General features: G+C 36.6%; 1 protein-coding gene across 2 annotated transcripts; it reads right to left on the bottom strand.

The window, feature by feature from the left end:
- Nucleotides 1-742: 742 nt before the first annotated feature.
- On the bottom strand, nt 743-3,331 carry LOC126634030 (uncharacterized protein At1g66480). Of its 2 annotated transcripts, none has more exons than XR_007627162.1 (2): nt 1,059-3,331; nt 743-966 (listed from the first exon to the last, which is right to left on the bottom strand). XR_007627162.1 is itself a non-coding variant. In XM_050304516.1 (2 exons), the coding sequence occupies exons 1-2, from the start codon at nt 3,266-3,268 to the stop codon at nt 904-906; spliced, it is 660 nt and encodes a 219-aa protein (XP_050160473.1). In that variant the 5' UTR covers nt 3,269-3,325; the 3' UTR covers nt 743-903. The 2 variants fall into 2 exon arrangements, 1 of the variants encoding a protein (XP_050160473.1); XM_050304516.1 differs by having other exon boundaries at nt 2,672-3,325.
- Nucleotides 3,332-10,757: the final 7,426 nt, after the last annotated feature.

Raw genomic sequence — 10,757 nt, 5'->3', positions numbered from 1 at the left:
AGCCTTTTTTGTTGAAGTTTTGTAGGTGAAACTTTACAAGTGAAGCCTTTTTGGTTGAAGCTTTGTAGGTGAAGCTTTTTGGTTAAATCTTTTTTTAACCACATAAATAGATTTTGCTTCCACACTCTTGAGCAATAGTGTGGAAGGCTTTTTTTATTTTTTTTGTAATTAGGCAAAGTGTGAAGCTTCCTCCTTTCAAGGTGTAGGAGGCTTCCTCCCTCAAAGTGTGTGAAGGCTTTTTTCCTTTCAAGGGTGTGGGAAGCTCTCTCCCTTCAAGGGTGTGGGAAGCTTCCTCCCTTTAAAGTGTGGGAAGCTTCATTCCCTCAAAATGTGGGAAGGTCCCTCCCTTCAAGGGTGTGGGAAGCTCTCTCCCTTGGGTGTGGGAAGCTTTCTCCCTTCAAGGGTGTGGGAAGCTCTCTCCTTTCAAAGTGTGGGAAGCTTCATTCCCTTAAAATGTGGGAAGCTTCATTCCCTTAAAATTGTGGGAAGCTCTATACCTTCAAGGGTGTGGGAAGTTTTCTCTCTTGAGTGTGGGAAGCTCTCTTCCTTCAAGGGTGTGAGAAGCTCAACCTTTCAAAGTGTGGGAAGCTCTCTTCCTTCCTAGTAGAGATTTAAAATAAAAAACTGAAAAGACAAAATAATGTACGTCCCAACTTTTACATTATTTGGAGCTAAATTGACGCTCACCGGTCACCATCAAAGCTAAATGATTTTTAGAAGCTTGAATTTCCAGGAGACAAAATCATAGAACGGTCTCTATATTATACAAAGAGAAAAAGAATTACAGGAGCTAATATTGTTTATATTGCAAATATATATGTTACATATATACAAATCAAGGCACCAAAAATGAAGTCTGCAAATTTTGATACTTCCATGATTGACTGCATGCGCTAGCGCTAGCTATTGAGGGGCAAGATCTAAACGAATTTCTTCTTCTTCCACAGGGACAAAACTCACTCGCTTCTGCAAAATTATGTTATCAAAGAAGGAATATTGTCAATTCATACATGGAGATATTAACCGAAAGAGGAATGTTAGCTACCATTTTCATCTACCTTTCTCTTTTTGCCTTCTCCACTCAAGATTTGACATGTAAACTCCACTTACACGCTCAACTAGGAGAAATTTTTCACTGTTACTGAAACATGAGTGATACATTACGTGTTTTTATATAAGTGGTGAGAAATTTTATTTTTCATGTTATTAACTTTTAACACACATATCTCACCATTTGTATAATGACACGTAATGTACCTCATCGTGTTCCACCCACAATGAAAATTTTATCATCAACTAGAAACTTTACAGTAGAAATTTTTTTTGTAGACTGTTCTATATCACTAGTATTTTAGGTAGCAACTTTTTTGTGGCGACTTTGCTTCCAGGACCCTATATTTGGTTGCAACTTTCATGACTCTGTATCTTAAGAGAGAACTTAATTCGGAAAAAATGTCATGCGGCAAGGGGATTACATTAACCATTGTGGTTTTCTTTTCCTTTGGGTTTTTTTTGTAGAAACTTCGACGGTACGAGTTACCAAATTAAGAACTAAAAGACGCATTTGACCATTTTATGTGAGGAATATTACAATTCGCTGACAAAAGTTTTATATTGAATATGTAGACTGTAATACTGAAAGATGGTGTTATCGGAAGGTTCATCCTACTCATTATCATATGTATTTATAGATTAATAGTGCAACTTAACTAGATTTATGATATAAGCATATCGGGTCTTACAGTATCATTAGTGAATTGGTAAAATCATGTGATAACGTAATTTTAACAATAAAAGATTCATGTTTAAGTATTCAGTATGGAACATGCTATTGATCTATGGTGTGAGGTAATCGACTAATTGAGGACACTTAAGAGGTGTTTTTTTTATTTGTGTATTTACATTTTCAGTAAGAAGCCAGAGGCATGCATCCACTATTAACTTTATTAAACAAGGAAGGCAATAAGGTCCACTTTCTAGAAAATGCGCTCTCTCTCTCTCTCTCTGTGTCCCTCTCTCCCTCTCTCAAGCCTAACATTGACCTAATTTCTTATTCGAAGCCTAAAATTGACCAAGAAAAACAAACATTCTACAAACAGCACAGTGTCATCGTATGCACATATGTAAATTGAACAACTAAAACTGCCCATAATTAAACAATTAAAATTGTTCGTAATACTTGTACTCAATTAAGCTGATTTAGAATATTTATATTCCATATATAAGTACTAATGAAAGAGAAGCGATTAAGAAAAAGTGTGCTTATAATTATTTCAAAAAAAAAAAAAAAACATTCATCTCATCAACCCAAGTTGCATTCGATGGTCACATCACTTGTACGAAAGAAAAAAGCACATCAACTTTCTTGAAGTGTCACTTTGTAAGAATAATTCACAAACTCAATAACCACCCTTTAAATGTGCAAAACTTTCACCAAAAAATTCAAGAGTGCAAAACTATGAACACCTAACATAGGTCACCTGAAGTTCTCCAAAAAAATAAATAAACATAGGTCACCTGAATATTGGGAATTGAACCAAGTTTATAGCACTAAAAACAAAAGAAAAAGAACAAAATTGATTAAATATCTTATCTTTCTACCAGAAAAAGATGCACACCCAATTTCAAAATATTTAAAAACAAAAAACAAAAAAGAGGGTCAGACTCATACCTCATGACTCGGCTTGAGGTTGCCACCACCGCGCTTCCGCTGCAAAACGCCTTCTTCCTTCTCCACCATCTGCCCTTCGACCTTTCCACCATTATTAACCATATAAAGCTCTATTATCCTCTCAGCAATTTCCACGTCATCCTTACTCTCTTCAACCAGTTTTACCATTTGAGCCTTCGGCAGCCTCATCTTCATCCGCACCGGTCCCTCCGATGATGAACTCGACGTTGTCGACGATGCCCTAACACTCGTAAGATCCGACACCGACCGCCGTGAAAGCATCAAGCACTCGAGCCTGTCCTTGGCACTCACTTGAATACCCGACCGCACTCTTCTTGTCACTTGTTTTTCTTCTTCCTCCGCCGGAAACTTGGGGAGTTGGACAAGAAAATATATTTTCTTGGGCTTCAATTCTTCTTGTGGTTCCAGTGGCCTGGCCCTCACGCCAAAACGTTTCACAGCTTCTGAGTTCAATAGGACATGACCTGGGTAGTCCTTCACTACGTCCCATGCCCTTATCGGGGTCTTTACTTTGAAGGTCTCCCCGCTGATTTTCATTACCTTTGCTTTCCTTCTTCCTCCAATTGTGTTCCCCATACTTTGCAAAGGATAAGATTGATTCTAGTGTATGACAATATATATATATATATATATATATATATATATAGAGTTCGGATTTGGAGGCATATGTTTTTGATATATGTTTTTGTGAGGTTCACTTCATAATTTATTTTAATAATTTAACTGTTTATTTTTTATGTCTAGCTTCAAATCTATCAAAATCATCTAAATTCAAAAACATTGGGCCGTTGAACTATATTTAGCGTTTCTTTATAGGATTGTATTTATTTATTTTCTTTACTACAAATGAATGTTTTAATCTTTTTGAATTTTATCAATTTTTTACTAAGATAATCTATGAAGGATGAACAAAAATGTATAAAGTGAAAATCGATAAAATATATTACAAAATGAGTTTTATAAAATAAAAATAAAAAATGTGTGCCAAAACATGTATCTTCAAATCTTAACAAACTCCAAAAGGTGAGGCTAAAACCCAAATTTTAACATCTGGTAACTAAATCCTCTCCAAACCCAAGAACACTTAGTGCTCAAATGTCAATTTAGCATCAATTTCGGGTTATTTTCAACCCTCTAACCCTCGACCTGATCGATCGAGGATGACCTAAGTTCTCAGACCTGGTTTTTGGGTGCAACTGGACCTAGCTTGTAACGCGCCAAAAAGACGCGCCTTGGAAAATAGTCACGCGCAAAATGTTGGCAACAGGCCCCACATGTTGGCCACTTGCTGCTTTAGCTTTAGCTATTGAGAGCTAAGAGGCTTGGCTGGTTGATTGGTGTTTGTAGTTTGACGTGGTAAAACTTAAATTTTAAGTTCGAAATTTTCTCTTACTTTAATTCTTGAAGTAAAACTTAAAGTTTAAGTTTGAAATTTTTTCTAACTTACTTTAATTCTTGAGGTAAATATGAGTTTTAACCTAAAATTATTTTTGAGGCCATCATATATGTGTATTTTTAGTTTTATATTTATAAATTCATTGAATTAAACACCTATGATCTAATATAATTAAATCCAATGAAAAAAAAAGTTTTAAATCTAATGATTAAAATAATTAAAAAAATTCTTTCATGTGTTTCTTTTATAGTGTTCTGCGAGCTTCATGGTATTGGATTAGTGATTTTTATATTTATCGGAATCTAAATATTTTTAGGTTAAAGTTTTCATAAAATTAAATTAGAATACTTTGCATTTTTTTTTTGAAAAAAAAAAGTTACTTCAAAAAAAATATCTTAAATTCATTCTTTAATAGTCGCGGGCCAACAATTTAATCCAAAAAAACATTTCTAAGGATTAAAAATTTTAGGTTTTAACCCAAAAGTTGGAAATGGTTTAAGAAAATAAAATCTTTGGGGTAAATTACAGAGTAGCCCCTCAGGTTTGAGGTCTATTACAACCCAATACAAGATCTTTAAAAAATTTCACTTTCATACCTCAAGTACTATTTTATTTCAAAATAATACCTCCGTTACATTTTCCATTCATTGATCCGTTAAGTGCTGACGTGACTGCCAAATGTGTGCCACATGGTTGCCAAATGTATGCCACGTGGCAAAAATAATAATGTTTTATTTTTTTTAAAACCTGAATCTTCTTAAAAAAACAAAAGCAAAAGTTGAACCCCCCCTTCCCCTCCCCCCACACCCACACACAAAAACCCATAAACTTACACACCTCATCTCCCAGATGACCCACCTCACCCCACCTCACAGAGGCCCTTCCCATCGCCCCCCTGCCGCGACTACAAGCTTGTGTGACTACCCTCCCCCTCCCCCCCCCCCCCGGCGACGATTAGCTCCAGCGACGACAAGCTCTTGCGAACCCCGCCCCAGGCGACAAGCTCCCGCAGTTGAGCCACCTCCCTCTGCGGTCATACGACAAGGAGTACGTGCTGAAAAGGAACTCTAGGGCTAGGGTTCTCAAGGCTGGGATGCCAGGTCGTCCTTACTCTAGAGCTTCAATGAATGGTGATTGATGTCCTTAAGGCCAAACTCTTGGATTTCTATGTATGAATTGAGAAAATTGTTGTTCAATTTCATGATTTGAATATGTTGGAATGTTGTGGGTGAGGTTACATATGAGAGAATGGGGAAAAGGGGTGGGGGTGAAGAGGAGAAAGGGCTCGGGGAAGGTGGGGGTGGGGTGGGTTTTTGGATGGGAGGGGAGGTGAAGAGAGTGGAGGAGAGGAACGTGGTTGGGAGGAAGAAGAGGGGTAAGGAGAGGTTGTGGGGGTGGTTTTGTGTTTTCTAAGTTTTTTTTTTTTTTTTCATTTTGTTTATTTATTTAGAAGATTCAGATTTTTTAAAAAAAAAAATTAAAAAATTATTATTTTTGCCATGTGGCATACATTTGGCACCCACGTGGCACACATTTGGCAGCCACGTCAACACTTAATGGTTCAATGGATGGAAAATGTAACGGAGGTATTATTTTGAAATAAAATAGTACTTGAGGTATGAAAGTGAAATGTTTTAAAGATGTTGTATGGGGTTGTAATAGACCTCAAACCTGAGGGGCTACTATGTAATTTACCCAAATCTTTCTGATTTTTCATCTTTTGTCAGAATTTGATATTTTAGGTGAAGATATTTGTAAAGGTAAATTAAAATAACATTTATAAAAAAAAAAAAAAAAGTTGAGGCTACAACAGCTTGTTCGGCGTTTAATATGGTTGAGGTGCTCTATTACAACTGAATTGTCAATTTAGTTCCTGAATTATCGTCTAAGTAAAAATTAGGTCCCCAAACTAACTTTTCAGAAAAATCAATCATTGAATTATAAAAATTTGCTAATATCCCTAATATTATATTTAAAGCTACTACATTCAATTTTTCGTAAATTTAAGTCATGTTACCTGCATGTGATATACATTGGAGGGTAGATTGATAATTTTTTTTTATATAAAAAAAATAGTGGAGTTAACTTGGAGGGTAAATTAGACGTTAACTTGGAGGGTAAATTAGACATTAGATTCGCAACATATATGAAATGTTAAGGGCTTATAGGTGAGAAAGGAAGGAGATTAAGTGGAAAACCACTTAGATCAGATCTCTCACGGAAAAAGGTTGAAAAAACTTAACGATTAAGCTTTGCATGGGAAGTTGCCACCTGTCTAACGGAATTATTCTAAAGTATGTGTCAAGTTACTTAAGTTGACGAAAATTTTGATTAAATAGTTTTGAATATAATAGTAGGGATGAAATTAGCAATTTTTATTGAATTTAGGGACTTATTTTACCAAAAAAATAATTCAAGGACCTAATTTTCCCTGAGCTGATAGTTCAGGAACTAAATCGGCACTTCACTACGGTCTAATGATATTTCTCTTTACTTGTAAGTGAGAGGTTTTAGGTTCGATTTTTGCCAAAAACGAATTTGAACCACATTATTATTAGCTAATTGTGAGACTTAGCCCATTCCTCCACCTCTGGGTGTAGATAATATCGTTTCTTTAGAAACCGTTTAGTGTGCTGAATTTTAGTATATGACATATAACCCACATAAATTATATATGAATATACTAATTCTGTAGTGTGAAAGTGTGGAAATTCTATCAGATTCCTAAATTAGATTTGTGTGTGAAGTCTAAATTGGATTTGTGTGTGAAATTGGAATATTTCAAGCTTTATAACGACAAAACCTGCTGGGTTGTAGGCTATCCTTGTTACGATGCTTTCGAGTTCCGGAGATGACAATTAAGAATACTAGTGGCTGTCTTTCTTATCTTCCTTTCATATCTCTTTTTCTCTTTGGCCAAATATTCCTTTCATATTTCATGTCATCCTTTTTCCACTTAAAAGTTTGGGGGTGTTTTGGACAATAATCTATTAATCTGTGATCTTTATGGCTAGGGAATTTTTTTCAAACGGATAACATCAGATTTCTCAATAGGAGCCGATGGTGGTTAGGAAAAAGTTGAAACATTTTCTGACTCCTAACAGAGTGAACTGCGTAGCAAAACTACTAGCTAATTCTTTTTTTTTATTTAAATAAAAATAGGAGCTTGGGCGCTTTCAACTTTGACCATTTCCCTACAGTTTTTTTTTTCTTCTTATTTTTATTTTATTTGTTATTTTTATCAAAGAGTACTTCCCTACAGTTTGATCTGGTTGTATTTGTCAAGGAGAAGTTCATGGAACACATGCCATTAGTTAAGCAATCTCACTCTTTTTTATATTTATATTAAGGGGATTTTAGTATAAAAGAATAAATAAGAGGTGATTTCGTTTTTGCTTATCCTCCAAACTTTGTTGTAGCATTGCTTTTCTTTCAAAGAATAAAATGAATACTTTAATATCTGATTCTCTACCACCCTCGGGTGTGCGATGAACCATAGAAAAGGAGAAACAAAATAAAACCTAGTAGCATGGCAAATGAGAAAGAAAGTATGGCATCAAGTTGAAAGCTATACCTTTAACCGTGTACTCATTTAATCGTAACACATGCCCGTTTATCTTTTTTCTAACCCATTTACCGTTTTTACTCATTTATCTTTCTTTTTTTCCTTGTCTACATGATTTTTAACCGTTTATAAGTGTTGGAGAGTTGACCTTTATAATTAGCTTAGTTTCCTATTTGGGTCCTTGTAATCAAAATGTAATTAGGATAGATATTAGGGAATTTTAACGAAAAGCACCCGGTACTGTTCACTTTAACGAAAAACCACATTTTTACACTAAAAAGTCAATCCTGGTACTATTCACTTTACCCTTTATTTTGTCCTTATCATTAAAACTCAAAGTTTTCAAGCCATTTTCATTAGTTTTCCTTAGATATTATTTGGTGTTTCTTTCCTTGTAAATCAATCTGGTACAATATATATTTCCCTCCTTGGTGAGAAGAATAATATAAAAAAATTAAACCCCAAAATAAGCCCTAATTAGCATGGTATCAGAGCAGAGATCCTAGGATTTCTACTCTACCCGTTCCCTCAAGCAAATTCGGCCCTCCCATGGAGAACCTATCACCACTCCACAATGGAAACAATTTCATCCTAACTGATCCTACCCCTTTACTAAACACTACTACCCTAACTGACCCTACCATGAATCCTCATGTTTCCAGTTCTTCTGACATGCCTCCGGAGTCCTCAGGTAATTGTGGTTATGCTTTTAATATGAATAATTGTGATACTCAGTCCAGTTGGATCATTGACTCTGGTGCCACATACCATCTGACTTATGACCCCACTGATTTAGCTTGTGATATTGTTCCACTTCGATGAAATATTACTAATGCTAATGGTGTCACCTTATCGGTAACTGGCGTTGGCACTGTACACCTCACGCCTACCCTCTCTTTGCTGCATACACTACTTGTACCTTCACTAAAGCATAAATTGATGTCTCATGGCCAAGCTACTGAGCAATTGAACTGTTGTGTACTATTGTATCCAAAGTTTTGTCTTATTCAGGATATTATCACGAAGGAGATAATTGGTCGTGGTACTAAGAGGGGGGATCTCTATTTTGTGGACGATGTTAGTACATGACAGGTCAATCTCGCCCAAGGAGCCATTGATCACAAATGGCGTCAGATATGGTTATGGCATTGCCGTTTGGGTCTCCATCTTTCAGTTATTTACAACATATGTTTTTGGATTTATTTGTTGGTTGTTCGGTTTCAAACTTTAAATGTGACACTTGCTTACTTGCCAAGAGTCACCGTGTTTCTTATCCGTTGAATTCTAATAAAAGTGTTATTCCTTTTGGTCTTGTTCATTTGGATGTTTGGGTACCATCTCCGATTACTACTTCATCTAGTATTAGGTGGTTTGTAACGTTCATAGATGATTGCACACGAATGACATGGTTATACCTTCTTAAGCATAAAAGTGATGTGTTTCTGGAGTTTAAGACATTCCACACCATGGTTCAGACACAGTTTTCTACTAAAATTCGGAATTTGCGTTCTGATAATGGTGGTGAATATGTTAATAATGATTTTACACATTATTTAACTAATCACGAAATACTCCACGAGACTACTTGTCCTCAGACTCCTCAACGGAATGGGGTGGCTCTTCTTGAGGCTGATGTTTACTGCTCCTTTTGGAGCGGATGTTCCCTATTCCTCTTGGGATGTTGCTCTTCAGACTGCCACTTACCTTATCAACCGTATGCCATCCAAAGTATTGAATTTTCTTACACCTTTGCAAGTTCTTGCTACATTCGTGCCTCTACCATCTGTTTTGGTGCTCCTACCGTGAGCTTTTGGATGTGTTACCTTTATTCATCTACATAAAAATCAACAGACAAAACTTGACCCATGTGCTATCCGTTACGTTTTCATGGGGTATGGACTACATCAGAAAGGGTACCGTTGCTACCACCCTCCTTTACGTCGGATGTATACTACCATGGATGTTACTTTTTCTGAGTCTGAGATGTATTACTTTCCGGCTTCTTCCAACCCTCATCTTTAGGGGGAGACACATCATGACGAGCAAGTTTAGACCATGGCTGCTACCACTGATCTTCCATTGCCACTATTAGCTAAGCCAGTAGCCGAGCCTGCAATGGCTGTGGTGCCAACCCAACCAACAAAAGCAGCATCGCTGCCCACAGAGCCAGCGGTAGGCACGGCAGTGCTTTCCTCACCCACGGCAATAGTGCTGCCACTTGTCGATCTTGAGACTTTTACTGATACTACTCCCTCTTGTCTCAAAATTTAGTACCGTCAAATGACCATACTTCAGAGAATATTCCTGAGGTAAGATCTACTATCCTCTAATGTTCCGAATTATTAGTTACCTTTCAAGCACAACCGAGGAAAGCCAACCAATCGATATTCACCGGAAACAACGAAAGGCTCTAAATATCCCATTGCCAACTATGTGTCATCACATAAATTATCAGAACCCGGCAAAGCTTTTGTACAACAAATATCCAATGATAGCACACCAAGTTCATTGAAAGAGGCACTATCTGATGATCAATGGACTAAGGCAATGGAGGAAGAAATGGATGCACTTCAAAAAAATCAAACATGGGATTTAGTTTTGCTACCCCGAGGAAAGAAGAGAGTGGGATGTCGATGGGTGTACACCATCAAGTACAAAGCTGATGGGTCAATTGAATGATACAAAGAACGATTGGTGGCCAAGGGATACACTCAGACGTATGGTGTTGATTATACAGAAACATTTGTTCTGGTAGCAAAGATTAATACGATAAGAGTGTTACTTTCGTTGGTGGCTAACTTGGATTGGCCATTACAACAATTTGATGTGAAAAATGCTTTCTTACATGGTAATCTTAAAGAAGAAGTGTATATGGATATTCCACTTGGTTATGCATCGGTTTCACAAACCGGAATGGTGTGTAAGTTGAATAAGGCATTGTATGGATTGAAACAATCACCTCGGGCATGGTTTGGTAGGTTCCGGACAGCTATGAGGAAGTATGGGTTCAGGCAGAGCAATTCCAATCATACACTTTTCTTGAAACGTCGAATGGGTAAATTGACGACACTTATTATTTATGTAGATGATATGATTGTTACGGG

The sequence above is a fragment of the Malus sylvestris genome, chromosome 9 (genome assembly GCF_916048215.2).
Source record: "Malus sylvestris chromosome 9, drMalSylv7.2, whole genome shotgun sequence".
NCBI classification, from domain to species: Eukaryota; Viridiplantae; Streptophyta; class Magnoliopsida; order Rosales; family Rosaceae; genus Malus; species Malus sylvestris.
Note: the sequence above shows the minus strand (reverse complement) of the source record. Positions and strands in the feature narration are given on the sequence as shown.